The sequence below is a fragment of the Microplitis demolitor genome, chromosome 7, assembly GCF_026212275.2.
Source record: "Microplitis demolitor isolate Queensland-Clemson2020A chromosome 7, iyMicDemo2.1a, whole genome shotgun sequence".
Taxonomy (NCBI): Eukaryota; Metazoa; Arthropoda; class Insecta; order Hymenoptera; family Braconidae; genus Microplitis; species Microplitis demolitor.
The window spans coordinates 6902164-6917808 of record NC_068551.1 but is presented as its reverse complement, the minus strand read 5'-3'; the positions used below and the strand labels follow the sequence as shown (position 1 = coordinate 6917808).

The following is a 15645-nucleotide window of genomic DNA, read 5'->3' as shown; positions in this document are numbered from 1 at the left end:
CTTCAAGAATTAAAAATATTTTTTTTAACTATACTGGAATTAATCTGTAAATTTATAAAAAATTTCAATTCTTTAATAATTTATGTGATATTAAAAAAAAAAAAAATCCACGTTTTTAAAATCGCCCAAAGTCTAAACTTTAAGATTCTAATCTCGTTAACACTTTTTACATACTTCAAATCTAAGGGTAACTTTTAATATTTTGGTATTATTTACTGCTCATAAATAAATTAATCTGTAACAAAATTTTTTAATTTCAATTTATCGATGGAATACAACTTTTTGGATTTGACATATCTATTTATTAGTTATTTACACTAGTAATTCAATTAGTATATGAATAAACACGTAGTCAATACTTGAAACGGAATTTTGAAAAAATTTTGATTCGTATTTAGTAAACTTTTTATTTGCGCATGACAGTAATACATTTTTTATTAAGTACAAATATATTTTATTACTATTGAATAAAATTGTCTCTCAGTATTTAAATATATTATCTAAATTAATTGTGAATAATTATAATTATTTACCTGAAAGTAGGCACGAACATCACTTCCGTGACTTCTACAGCGTCTTCGACGTCCTGGAGTTGATCTACCTGTGGCATTATGATCTATCTCAATGTTTGTTTGTGGTGTGACTCTTGATCTTGTGCCACTAGCAGGTGGTGTGTTTGAGAGGTCGCAAAAAGGCCGGCGAGTGGTCTTGTGTATTGTAGGTGGACCGTGGGACGCCGAACTTGCGGTTGACATTGATCTGGATACTGTCCACTTGAGCATTTCTAATAGACAAAATAAACAATTCAGATATTTAATAAAAGTCTTCAAATTCAATGTTTGTTTAGGAATCTAATATGACTTTTTTTTTTTTCTTAAATAACGTTGAGTCTGATTCACTTTTACGTCGATCAATTGATAAAAAATTTATTAATGACTTATGAAAATAAATTAAATGAATTAAAATGAAATTTTAAATTCAATTAACAAAAAAAAATTTTAGCTAAAAATAAAAAATTAATTTTTATATTTTAAAGTTATTCACTAATGATATATGATATACAATGTTTTGATACATTGTAACTTTATTTAAAATGGGCGTATATATAATCGAAGATGTAAAAAAAATAAAATTTCAAGTATTCACTTAATTATCTTTGGAAAAAAAATATATACCAAGACGAAGACTTATAGAGAGCTAAGATTGTATAGTAACAATAGATGAGCACCTGTCGTAGCATAAGGGAAACAGTGTAACAGGTGAAACCCATGAGAACAGAAAATAAGTATAGTGAAGGAGGGTTGGAATTTGTGCACCTGAGTTTTTTCGGTTTTACGAGTTAACACGTTTGTCTTCTTGTGATTGGATAAACGGAAATTTAACATTCTTGACTGCCAAGGAAATGTGTCGACAATGAAATAAAAATAAAAATAAAAAAAAAGTATATATATATAATGAAAAAGGCCAAAGTAATAATATAGTTTTATATCCTTAAAGAACCGTAACAGAAGAACATGTTAGATTTTTGTAGAAAGATCTTTGTAACCCGGAAGACATTCATCTTGGGTAACATTTGCGTCAACAATATGATCTTTTCAAAACAGTATTTTTTTTGTATAACTGGAAATTTTGACCACTACATCTGTTTCGCTCAATTCGTTTTTTCAAATGAAATGAATACCGTTATAAAAAACAATGTACTTTACTATACATTTATTTTGCAAAAATTATTATTCGTTAATTTTTTTTATAAAGATGAATTATTTGTTTGAAAAATTTTCATTGAAGTTAACAGAATTTTCATGATAGATAGACAGGTAGATTCATTTTATCTGTATAACATAGCTTTATACGAAACCAGAATTATCATGAATAAATCTGTAAAAAATTGGCTATGATAAATTTTGAATGCGTTTCATTTCAGTTCACAAAACCAGTGATGCTTAACATATTAAATTTCAAACTCCACAATCAAGCTTCACTGTTTAGTGAAACTTGTTCTTGTTGCCTATTTAAAAAAACTATTTTTTTAATCGCTCAAGAAAATTGCATTAAACTATATTCATTTATTAAAATGTTATAAAGACAATTCGATACAAAACATTGGGTAGCTCGAAAAGAATTCTTATTTTTTTTTTAAATTCTCACCCTCTAAAAAATTAGTGTATAGTAAAAAAAATTTTTTTATCAAGTTTGAGCTCAAAAACTTTAGTTTGAAGATTAAGAGGTCGTTCAAGAATTTTGAAAATTTTTAAATTATTTTTCTGCCCTCCGGCCGGAAAGTGGCAACTTTCGGGCCGCTGCCTTGAACGAAGTTGCAATTTTCCGGCTTCGTCGAGCAGAAAAATAGTATACGCACCTTGGCCAGTAAAAAGGAAAGCCTCAGACCACATGTTTGTCAGCCTCGGCCAACAATTACATGTGCTCTGAGACTTTTCTTATTTTACTGGCCTAGGTATGTAATATACTATTAAAAATCGTGTTTCATTTTTTCAAATTTTCATTCTTGCTACGGCAAATGTTACTATACCGGAGTGTCTCGGGAACCTTCTGTAAAATATTTGATTTCCTGAAATTCCGACATCGCAATACATGTTTAGATACTAGGTTAAATTAAGTATGAAAAAGTATAAAAATAGATTGTAACTTAACTGTGATAAATGAAGTAAAAAGTGTGATATAAGATAAAAAATAAAAAAAGAAAATACAAATTCGTAGAAAAATAAGTCAAATTAGTGTAAAAGCAAATGTAAATATTTAATATAAGGCAAAGTTACAGTTTTGTAAAACACGCTGTGATACAAGTAAAAACGATATTCTATTCTATTTGATTTTCTGTAAAATTCCTTTTCAAATTCAAATTTTAAGTCGGTTAAAAATGCCGAAAATTCGGAACATTTCGAAATTTTTGCGCAATCACTTAAAATTAATTTTTTAAAGTAAAATTTTCAGATCATACATACTTTCTATAGAAAAACATTCGCCATATACTTAGTAAAAAAAGAAAAGTTTGAAAAAGAAGACTATTTTGTTAGTATTTCGAAAATTTTCAAAATTCTTGACCTCTTAAACTTAATTTTAGTTTTGGGGATTTTGTTTTGTAGCCACCATATTAAATTTACTTGCTTCACTTAAAATACACCCTTCTAGTCCATCAGTCAATAATGACAGTGTAATCATATATAATTTATGAAATGCCCAAAAAACCAGTTATGTTTAAAAAGATTTAAAAATTTGATATTTTCAACTAGTTACTCCAAAGAAAAATATTTTATTTGACTGGTGTCTAATTAGTTATTTTCTATATCATTTAGAAAAAACAATCTATGAATTCAAAATCTAGCAGGTTTCAAATTAACAGCATTGGTTTTTTTTTATCGCCGCAGTTTGTAATTTAAATTTAAAAAAAAAGTTTTTGAATGTGATACATGCTTTGCTTTTGCAGTTTTTCATATATCAAGATTATAGAATCTCGATATTTGTTAAAATTATTCATGTATGTAATCTAAGTGAGTAATTTAAAAAATGAAATATAATTATCTGAATGAACAAGTGTAGTGTCAACATCATCACCCCTATCAATTGAAAAGTTAATGGTTACTAACAGACGATTAACGAGAGTGAGATATCTTCCCCAAAATATACCCCTTATATAATTTTCGTCAATACGACAATTGTTGGCGAAAAGTTGTGTATAACTCCAAAAACGCGTTCACACACTTAGGAGCCAGCAGGTTTTAACTTTTAACGGTTCCTCTCAAAGGGGGAGCATGTGAGTAAGTAAAACAGAAAGAATAATAGAAAGAGAAAGAATAATGCACGTATGAGTGAACTTTTGTCGTTGTAAGGTATAAAAACGCATTCATTTGCATACAGGCTGTTACTAAATGCACGCGAGCAGTTTTTTTTTTTTTTTTTTTTTATTTATGTGAGAGTTCTACTATATACACCACACAAATATACCATTTATGTATTTATAAACTCATTTATACTAGTGCAAAGTTATTCAACTTACTATCATATATTTTAGTTTACAACTACATATTACATACATATATATATATATATATATATATATATATATATATATATATATATATATATATATATATATAATACATAGCACACGTATGTTTATACGCTTGTATTGTGTATGTCAACTACAAAGAATATGAGAGTTTCATTTGAGTGTGGGACGTATTACTGGGCACCTGCCCATCTGGTATAGTAAAGCGTCATCTGGCAGAATGAGTACTGAGTACAAGTATTAGATATATATATCTATGTATGAATACTTCGAAAAAAGGGTTTTTCCATGCCAAATGTAATAGACTTAGAATTAGATAAAATTAATATTTTTTTTAAATCTTTCACTACTAATAACTTTTGAGTAGTTTCCAATTTGGTCAAATAGAAAATTTTATTGAACTTTTCACACTAAAAAATTAGGCGTGAATTCGGAGTAAATATGGATTTTATTTTAATTCGCATTCTCCGATTCAGAGTTTTCATGTTGAAATAAACTCATCTTCGGAAGGAAATTGGCTTTGAGAGTAAATTTTAAATTCACTCCAGATTTAATCCACGTTGGCTCCAAAAATCTTTAATAGTCTAAAGCTGATTAGATTTTGACATCAATAAGCCAATTTGTGAATCGTTGAAAAAAATTTTTTAAAATTTTATTGCTCAAATAACTTAAAATAAAGTCAAATGATATCGAAATTTTACTCAATGTAAATCACGATAAAATTCTTTAATAGTTATAAAGGCTTATCAACGAAATCAGTTGATGCGTTCGAGCGATATGGAATCTTTCCTTACTCAGTCTCAAGCCTCGTTGTAAAAATAGCTTGAAATCCTCACAACAGGTAGCTTGAACGATATGCATACTGATTATAACTCATCGTTAGTTATTGTCTTTAATATTTTATATATAAAAGTAAATGTTTGATGATAGATATCAAATAAATAAGAATATAACCACCGATAATGGTCTTTTCAACATTATTATGTCAAAAGTGAAATTTTTACTGCTGAAATTTACAAAGTTACGTGATTGCTTAACTTTACTTTGCAAAAAAATTAAAAAATAAAGAAAATTCTTTTAATAAAATTCAAAATTTCATATTTTTGAAAAAACAAAAAACACAGGTCTAGAAATTTCAGAATCTTTTAAAATAAGTTCATGATGTTTTACAAAAAAAAAAAAAATTGAGCCAAAAATTTAATGTCGATCGTCATTTTTAACGATTTTCGAGAATTCAAAATTTGACAAATTTTTCATTTTTCAAAATTTTGTTTTTATAGCTTTAAGTATCCTCTTCAAAAGTAGCTTTGGATCATTTTTTTAACTATCATAGTATTCATAATTTTTAAAATACTTGAAAAATAAAGTTGAAAAACCGAAAAAATCGCGAAATTTTGAATTTTGCATAATGTTTGAAAAAAAATTTCAAATTTTTTTCCTCTGGCAAAATTGCGTTATAGGGTAAAAGAAAACATCTGACTAAAATTTATCAAAATCGAGAAGGTTCGATTCCAACTATTGGTCGATTCGACATAGAATGGCCCATATTGCTTACATATTTATCGAATTAATTATTCACATATTTCCATTTACAAAATTTATATGGTTGATCATTTAAATAAACTTTTTTATAAATATTTTGACATCAAAAAGTTACACATTAAATTGTGATACAATTGATTACACCTTATTATTTGCATATTTTGAAGGGGGGAGGTATACTTTCAAATAAAAACAGATGACGTCATGTGTGTATATAAAAAGATTTAGCAACAGGTAACTGAGTTGTGTACACTTGAGCATGTGATTTTATTAAAAAAGTTATAAGCGTAAATTGATGAGTGAATAAACTCCTAACATGGGGGGTCCTCTTGTTCTTTTCACGATCTATATATATACAAAAGTATACTTCCCATATCGAAACTACGATCTACTTGACATTTGCATAGTTATAAAACGATAAATTATGGCACAGTTGAACGAATTAGTAGCTTTACCTTTTTGAATAAATAGACATCATGTGGGGGAGCACCTGCATTAGGACATTTTTTTTTTGTTACAAGATTATTATCTAACATAGACAACGGATGTGAAAAACGAATTTATATTCATTTATTTATGTTATAGTAATGTAAGATCATTGAAAATAATTGAATGATAAAATCAGCATTTATATAGTAATAATTTTAATTTCGATTTTTGTGACAACGTAAAATTCCTAATTTTTATTATAGTAAAATATCATTTTATGATTAAAAATATGAATACAAAAACTGTGTAAATGCACAAAAAAAAAAACTTTTGCAAAACCATTATATTAATAGCAAACCAATGAAAATTATATTGCATTTTTAAATTCAAATACAGAGCTCAAAATCAGATGACAGTGCAAGAAAATGAAAAAAAAATTTTTTTTAAATGAAAAGTAGAAGCACTAGAAGAGCAAGAAGAAAATTAAAAAAACAAAAACAAATGAAAAAAAATCGAATAAATAATTCATATTCGTTTGTTTGACTGCTCAGTACGAATTTTTTATAATTAATTTAAAACTAATTTCTGGATGAGTTATATTATTGAATATAGCTCACAACTGGATGACAGATAAACAAACACCGTGTAATCAAAATACAATGAAGGAGATAGAAAGAATGTGATGACTAGGACCTCCAGCACCATGAATAGAGTCATATATTCAAAATTTTTAACTAAAAATCTGGCTTTGATTTGTTTTAATATTTTGAACTATAAATCCTATAAAAAATGAGTTTGATATATTGGTAGGTATAAATAGCGATTTTCTATTTCAGATTTGATTAAGTGAAAAGAAACTGAAATATAGCTGAAATTTGTCTCATGTCTTCGTCATTAGCTTATCCAGGCCTTAAAATCGATTTCAAAATTTCACTCACCCAATACTAAAAAGCAGAAAATAATTATCGAAATAAAAAAAATTTTTAATATACCACGTTTTTAAAATGAACTAAAAAGAATAAAATAATATTTCTCAATCTCATGAAAATTTAAAACCACATACAAATTCCGAACTTCTTACAGATAGTCCTGAAAATTTATAATTGTGAATTTTTAATAGTTATGAAAATACTTGTAAGATTTAAAACAAAAAACGTGGGGCGCATGCTACAGACAATGGATGCATTAATAGTTCAACTAACAATTTTAATGCATTGCAAATATGTGGACTGATTTGTAAGTTTTTTCATTGACAGCTCTTCTCTATACACTTCTTATAGTTACATATTGTATGCACCCCACGTTTTTTATTTTAAATCTTACAAGTATTTTCATAACTATTAAAAATTCACAATTATAAATTTTCAGAACTATCTGTTAGAAGTTCGGAATCTGTATGTGGTTTTAAATTTTTATGAAAATGAGAAATATTTTTTTATACTTTTTAGTTCGTTTTAAAAACGAGGTATATTAAAAGTTTTTTTTATTTTGATAATTATTTATTTTTAAAACATAAGATGTCAAATTTTATCTCAAATACAAAATAAAAACTTTTTTTTTTATTTCAAAAATTATAATGATACGACAGATTTACCAATTTACAGAGAAATCGAAAAAATATTCGTCCACAGTGATATGTTAATATTAATGTATAAAATATACGAAATAGATTTTTATGATTTAAATCTCTTTGCAACCAAATCAGTAAAAAAAAATAAAATTATCAATAATTAATTTATTATTAGAGACAAAATTTTTGCCTTAATTTAGTTAATGAATGATGGGTTAAAATGTTTAATAATACGGTGAAAATATTGGTCTTGGAAAAAAATTTATAAAACTAAAGTTGTATGAAATTTAATTTTATAAAAAAAAATGTCTCTTACGATTTTTTGTAGAAAAGTAAATTACCTACAACTTTTATTTAAAAAATTCTTTTATACGACCAATATTTCCGCCTTAGTATCCATAATTTGACACCATCAATTATAAATTGTTATCTTTACATCAAAGCAAAAATTGTCATCTTTAAATCAGTTAGCTCTTCATAAAAAACATCAGAGTTATAATGACAAAATTTATTATATTATTCTTAAATATTCAATTTGATAAACGATAAAAAATGAATAGAATTTGTTCAGTTTAATAAAATCGACATTTTTTATTTTATCAGTAATAAAATTGTTTTCATCTCAATTAATGATAATTTCATAATTTTAACGAGATATAATTATGATTTTTTTCTATTCTGTAAATTTAAAAACACCGATACTCACACCCTTATACTTTAAACGAAATCATTTACTCCGCATGTCCACCGTTTTAACACCGGTTGCGGACATAAACACAAAGTAGTACTGCTACACCGGTGTGTTCGTTTTAACACCGCTTTCTTTACAGTGCATAGATCAATAAAATTTATATAATAAGCAAAACTCAAATACTATCTCAAGATTATTCGATAGCAGTTGAATTAAATCATTAATTTAATAGCTTTCATGAATAGTGTATAACAAACTTTTAAGTCTACACTGTGAAAAATTTGACTTAAATTTCTTATTTAACACAAAATATATGTTTGTTAAAGCTTTGTCCGGTAAAAATGACCACTACATTTACAGATTATATGTGAGACGTGAAAAGAGATTCATAATAGTGTGTCTAAATACTTTTCTCTACCGTATCATCGTATTGGCTATAGAATAAGCTTCGAGTTTGTATGTCCACTGCTGGCAATAAGATAAAAAAAAACCAAAGCTGATTTTTTCATCAGTACGATAATCTGGTGAACAAGGGTCGCACAGGTATATGAAAGCATATGTTTTTCAAGTATGGTCACTTTTATAGTTTGCATAAAAATTAAGAAATTTAATTTTTACTTCATATCTAAAAAACTATCTGGCGTTATTCAATTTCTTTCATACAATTCCGGTAAAAGAAATCTAATTAAATTGAATTATCCGAGCTTAAAAATAATTTCGCGGTTTAAATAGACATATTTCGTATTCAGTAAGTACAAGATTTATGACAATAATATGGGAAAATAAAATATGTAAATATATATCATGCGAAACCTTTGATATATATAAGCATATGAAATAAAAGATAAAAAAAGAGAGGTAGAGTAACGAACAATTATAAATCTAGGGGTAGTTTCTCCCTTGTCCTCTTTTTCTATCTTATATTCTCCGAACAATACTTTTTATTGTCCTTTCTGTATTTCTATCATAGCTCCTTTCGTGTGCTAGATTTCAAATGCGCCATCTTTCTTTTTATGTATTATAAAATAAGAGAGTAGTAGAACCGCGATCGCAAACAAGAAGAACCTTCGAAAGAGGTAAAGAATAAAGAATATAAAACGACCGTTACAGTTGCTCTTTTTTTTCTTGATTTTTTTTACATCTGTGTTTTGGTAGAAGAGTTCGTGGGTCAAGGATATCAACCACCAAAATTGTAAGCTACAATTTAACGATGTCCATATGATAAGATTTCGTTATCTTCACCACAACTGTGAATTAACGTGAGAAGAAAAGAAAAAAAAAATTACAGGAAATATGATGACAGTTGGCACTAATATTTTTACCGTTGGTATATTTTTCTATGGTAAAAAAGAGAAGAAATAATATACTTCCTTCTTCATTTAAACTTTGTCGTTAATGACATGTTATTGCCAGTAAAGTAAGATAGGTCACGGATGTCGACGATTTCATTTCTTTAAGAAAGTAGAGTCTATTAAAAATTCTTAGAAGGTATAGATATCATATGGTCATGCAATTCTAGATGAAAATAAAAAAACAAAATACAAGTATAGGTTTGAATGTATATATTAAAAAATAAATAATATTAAATAAAAGATGTGAATTAAAGACAGTCTAAGAAAAATATATAGCAGTATGACGGTTGGATTCTTATACAACGATATAGTTTCTACCGGCTTATGTCAAGGGCAAAAGATTCACAAACCAAAGAAATAAGAAATATCGAAGAGCGAGATATTCCACGCACCACGTGGTATGGATCTGAATCTGGCCCCATGTTAGATACTGGGAGAAAGGTATGCACAATAAGAAGAGTAAGACAGAATAAAAAAAAAGAGAAATGAAAGAATAAAAGTTAGGCTGATCCAAAAGAGAAAGAGAGAGAGAAATTACCCAATCTTGGGACTTAGGAGACGGTTTGAGGGGCTCAAGGAGTATCAGAGAAGGGGAGGCAGGTGAGCAGAACTTCTCTTCTCCATACCTGATCCCCTTTTTAGCCTGAGTGTGCCAACACAACAGGGAGCACCGAAATTCTGGCACACATATGAACTAATACAGAAAACGACATATCCGCGAAACGTTTCATAGGAATCGCGAGTGAAAATGGCTGCTATTCATCTATTCTGAGGGGCTTTATAGTTAGAACCTCGATGCTATTCAATTGTATCGGCTTTTATACGTTTTCTGTATTACATACTATTCTAACAAGACGCCCTGATTTATATTGGATTTGAACCCAGTGTATTATATGATCATACTGGTCCTATATTGTGTTATAGATTTGTTGGTGACAAATCAAAAGTCCGAACATCTTAAATCGAATTACAGTTTTCAAGATAGTTTTTATTTATCTAAGTACTTATTTATGTATTTTAAGAATATACTCTAGTAGGGACAAATGGACAAAAACTACTGAACGCTAAAGTTACCCGGTGAAAACAACTGACAGGATACATATAGAGCACACCTGCCTTGATGCTTTCCATGATGTTGTTCCCATAATGAATAAGACAAACAAGTCTTCTAGTCTATAGTCTAGTTGGACTTTTTTGCATATCCAAAACAGCTTGAACCAGTCACGTGTGGACACATGCTCCGTATAAGGTTTGGATTTTGGCACTTATGTATATGCATCAGTCGATTGGTATTCTTTATACCTACTACTAGTTCTTTTTTACAATTGGATTTTTTTTTGCAGTATGCATATAATGTATGCTCTGGTTTGCTTAGTCGTAGAAGTTAGGCCCAAGCAGGCAGATTTTTTGAGAGAGACGAGCCCTGAAATAAAGCCTGGGACAATACGTCAAGGGCAGTATCCTGCAGAGCAATGTCTGGGGCATTTAAAGAGAACCGGATGTAAGAGCCAGCGAGAACTGGACTTAGGGGTTGAGTGTGATTTTCAGCTCTTGCGTAGTAGTATATAGTTTAAGAGAAAGAGAACAAACAAGTAATATGAGAAAGAAAATAGTAAACTAATGCCAATGAAAAAGAGTAAGCTCGAACGTTTGTATAGGACCCGTCTTCTCTTCACGCTTTTGCTTTTTACCTTGCCAAAAAATCTTTTTATACTTTCATACTGATTCTTTTACATTACTCTGAGAGCTCTCAATTCTTTTTGATCAGCAGATGTACTTAGCACACACATGTGCTGATCTAAGAATATCCCTCAGCATCTTTTTATCCGAATTTTTTTGTTTATTTCAATTTTAAAAGACATTTTTTTTGTTTCTTATAAGACTAGCATCGTTGGATTGTTATCTTCGTAGTATATATATTATAAAAAGTAAGTTCCTGGAGTGTTCTAATATACGAAAGAATGACACTTGTCTGTCTTTTTTGTAGTGGACTATAAGACTCCCTTGTCCACTTTTATCTTCTTCCCCATCCCCTGTCTTACTTTTATTTTATTTTATTCGTTTCTTTTTTTTCACGAGTAGTTTTTTTCGACAGATACAACGAGCTCTAGATGTTTGAAAAGTCGTTAAAATTTTACGATCCTGACGTATATACAAGTATAGAATATAACAAAAGACTTTGAGGACACGTGCGAGATTTTTTGGGGAAAACCACAAAGTAATTTTATCTAGTATACGTTTTATACGCGTGATAAACATTCAAATCATTTTATATTTTTATTCTACATTTAATAATATGTACATATATATACATATATATATATATTTTTTTTTTCATTTAAAAGCTTCGAATTGATACATTAAAAATTATTAAATTGAGATGTTTATGTCTTATGAAATAGCTGATCATTGAAGTGTGAGAGATTGATCGACATGTTGGGGATTTTTTATTCCCCCTCTAATATATATATAATGTATATATATATATAGATATTTTTACTGGAAATTGCTACAGGTCAATATTATAAAGATCGGTATAATAATTTTATGAAGGGTTTTATTGTAAAATTACTTGAGCTGACGTAAGGGAGGGAGGGGCAAAACGGGGTACTTAAGGAAAAAGTTTTCGAGGACTCAAATAAACTAAATCTTTTTTTTTAATGATATTCAAAGTAAAAAGAAAAAAAATTTTCAGTTATCGTTAACAAAAAATTTTTCATTTTTGCGCGCGAAATGGGGTACCCCCTAAAAGAGGTAAAAAAAAAAATTTTTAGATTTTAAGTGAATTTGATTAAGTCAAATTTTTTTGCAAGTAATTTACAAAAAGATAAATTATATTTTACATGATTATTGGATACAAAAAAAAAGAAAAACAAATTTTTAATAGTTTTTATCATAAAACAAAAGTCATTAATATTTTTCAACTGACCATTGATTTTTACAAAAGTTTAACAAAAAAAATTCAAAATATAGCTCAATTATATTTACAAAAGTAATTTTGGAATGTTTAAAAACCATTTAAAATATGAAGTTTTTTTTTTTACGAAATTTTGGGGATATTCCGTTTTGCCTACCCTACCCCCTTCCCCCTCCCCTATATTAATTGAAAAAAAAAAAAAATATTCTTAATAAAAAAATAAAAATGTTAATTTTTAGTTTCCACTTTTTTTTATACTCCTTACGGTTCAAGGTCTCTGGAGATTTTTGATCGCAGCTTAATTAGCATACCAAGAGCGGAGGAATAAAAAATCTAATGAAGAAAAATGAAGAAGGTAAAATCGAGGTTACCCCTCTCAACCATGCGTAATATGTATTAACGTACAGGTAGGACGTTTTCGAAGTAATATAAAAAACCATAATATTACTCAGTGCCCTTGCAAGAAAATTTATATTTACGTACCTATTATATAAGTATATAATAATACAGGTATGCACAGCCGTTGTAATAAAAATTATTCAATCGTGAAACTTATATTTTAAGACTTTGATTTTAATGTTATATATTTTATATTCAATAACTATAATAAATAAGTCATTTATAGTACATTAATTATATATTTGTATATCGTTCACATTTTTCTGTTGAATAATTTTTTACCATTTACGAGTAGATGCCAGTAAGTGTAAATGTATATATGTACATGTGTGAATAAAATCTTAACTCACACAATATCTTTTAAAGGAATTAACCGCTTTCTAAGTTTGTATATTATTGAAGAAATCAAAATTTTGATTTAATTTGATTTTGGGGTCAAACTGGTAAGTAGATCCCAAAATTAGAACTATTTAAATTTGAAATTTTGTTCAAAAGTAATCATAAATATCAAGAGAAATCATTTTAAAATATATATTTTATGATATTTTCTGAACTAATCAACTGATTTAAGCGAATTTCTCATCTTTTGCTCTTTTAAAAAAGAAATTAATTGACAAATTTAATTTTGAACTCATGAGATTATTTTAAATGAGTACAATAAAAAATTTGGTTTCTATTCAATCTCGAAATGTTAATAAATTTGTTTTCTTAATAATTTTAAAATTATATTATCGAATAATCACAAAATTAGGATAGTAAAGTTAGCTGACGTCTAATAAATTTTGAATTTTTTTCTAGAAACGATAAATTATGAAAAAAATATTTCAAAAAATTGCACCTACAGTTTTTTTAATTTTCTACATGTGCATATTTTTATTTATTTTTTTCTTTTTGTAATATTTGTTTAAAAATTTTTAATTGTCTTCTAACTTCAGGATCATCACAAAATTCAATTAAATTTTGTTTTGTAATAATTCTCTTCTGATTAACAAACGGACTATTGATATCGATTATTTGATTAAAAAATTATTGTAAGTGAAAAGTTAAAAAAAAAATCATCATTTTTATGTTTTCAAGATAAATCATAAAATTAATATTTGTCAGCTGGAGAAACATGTCAACATTCGGAAGAATATATATTTATTATTATTATAAAAAAATGTCAATGACTGAAATAAAATATTTTTTTTTACACAAGTTGATTTAAATAAATGATAAATAACTCAAATATAACTTTCATTATCCAAATCGCTGTGAAATTTCATTGATAATGATGTTAATTATTTACTACACAGATCAATTTTTTTTGTCACATCAATTATTAATAAAAATAAATTAAAATAATGTAACAGTTGTAAAATATTAAAACATACTCACTAATAAAATTTTTTTACACAATAATTTCAAAAGTACATCCAAAAATAATCACTAACTGTATAAAGATATAACTAATCTTTGATCACATAAAATAATTCACTAATCAGAAGTTATAACTTAATACACGCTAAATTAGACAATTAGTAACTCATACTACATTTAAAAAAAACAAAAAAATTTTACTGAGTAGACTAGAATAATTGTGGCATGGCAACCGCGTGCGCGAAAAAGCGGTACGTGCCTACACGACAACGGATGTTGAACCACTGGCGCAGTGGTAGTATTTACTGGGGCCTTATGTATAATCCAAGGGTAGGGGATTTCGACAAAGTCTATACCATGTATAGGGACTGTACTGTATGTAGAAAAGACTTTACTACATAGTCAAGTTGAACCCCACCAGCACCCGTTCAGGCCCCCACTCTAGCTGTGTGATCATCAGACTTGATGACCGTACAATCAGACCACTTTGGCCACTTGAAAATCACCCCCTATGGCTATGTAGCTGACGCGATCTTCACTTTGATATCGACTCTATACATATACCCTACACTCGTGGGTGACTCGCACTATTTTTTCAAAATAAAAAATACTACACGACTATACTGCCACAATGAATACTTATATTAAGTTTTTTCTTTTCAAACCTTCGAGTAAATGAAATTAAGTCAAAGACATAATTGTGCAAATTCTATTCATTTTTCAATCAATTGAACTTATTTTATGGTTGACTTTTGTTTGTTTTTATTTTATTTTTTTAAATTTCATCACGAATTATTTTTTGAATGAATATATTTTTGTTGAGTCAAATGAAAATTAAATGTAATAAATGTGAATAAGATTCTTAACATAGATTGTAATGGATTGAATTTGTATGTAATTGGTACTCAAACTTATTGTAAAAATATGGATAAAAAAAATGTTTACCCGTGTAAAAAAAATTCGTTCTAAAAAGATTCCAAAAAATTTCCGCATGTGAAACTTCTAAACATGAGACATTAGAACTTTGAATAGAACTTTTTTGAAGCGTCAGTAATTTTCATGGTAAAAAAATAAGTTTTTATGACCGAATTTAGAGTTAAAAAAAAACGTTCTTGAAAATTTTTTGGAATTTTATATGGACGTTCCAAAAACATTCCAAAAAAGTTCCAGAATCACCACTATTAACTTTTTTATGGACTAAAGCGTTCCAAAAACTTTCCAAAATCACTTCTTTCGCATCTTATGTAGAATAAAAGCGTTCTAGAAACATGCCAAAATAGTTCAAAAATCACTACTTTTGAATTTATATAGAACTAAAAGAAACCTCCATAAAAAACTCCAAATAAGCTCCACGAACGT

The 15645-nt window shown here is 27.7% G+C and overlaps 1 protein-coding gene across 1 annotated transcript in view; it reads right to left on the bottom strand.

Moving 5' to 3' along the window:
- The window catches only part of LOC103571437 (uncharacterized), a 32284-nt gene extending 17746 nt beyond the window's left edge, over positions 1–14538 (bottom strand). The window contains exons 1-2 of the mRNA XM_014442654.2: positions 14305–14538; positions 534–784 (exon numbers count right to left, since the gene is read on the bottom strand). Of these exons, the coding sequence (XP_014298140.1) occupies positions 534–782 (249 nt within the window). The 5' untranslated portion in view covers positions 783–784; positions 14305–14538. The remainder of the gene's footprint in view (positions 1–533; positions 785–14304) is intronic.
- Positions 14539–15645: the final 1107 nt, after the last annotated feature.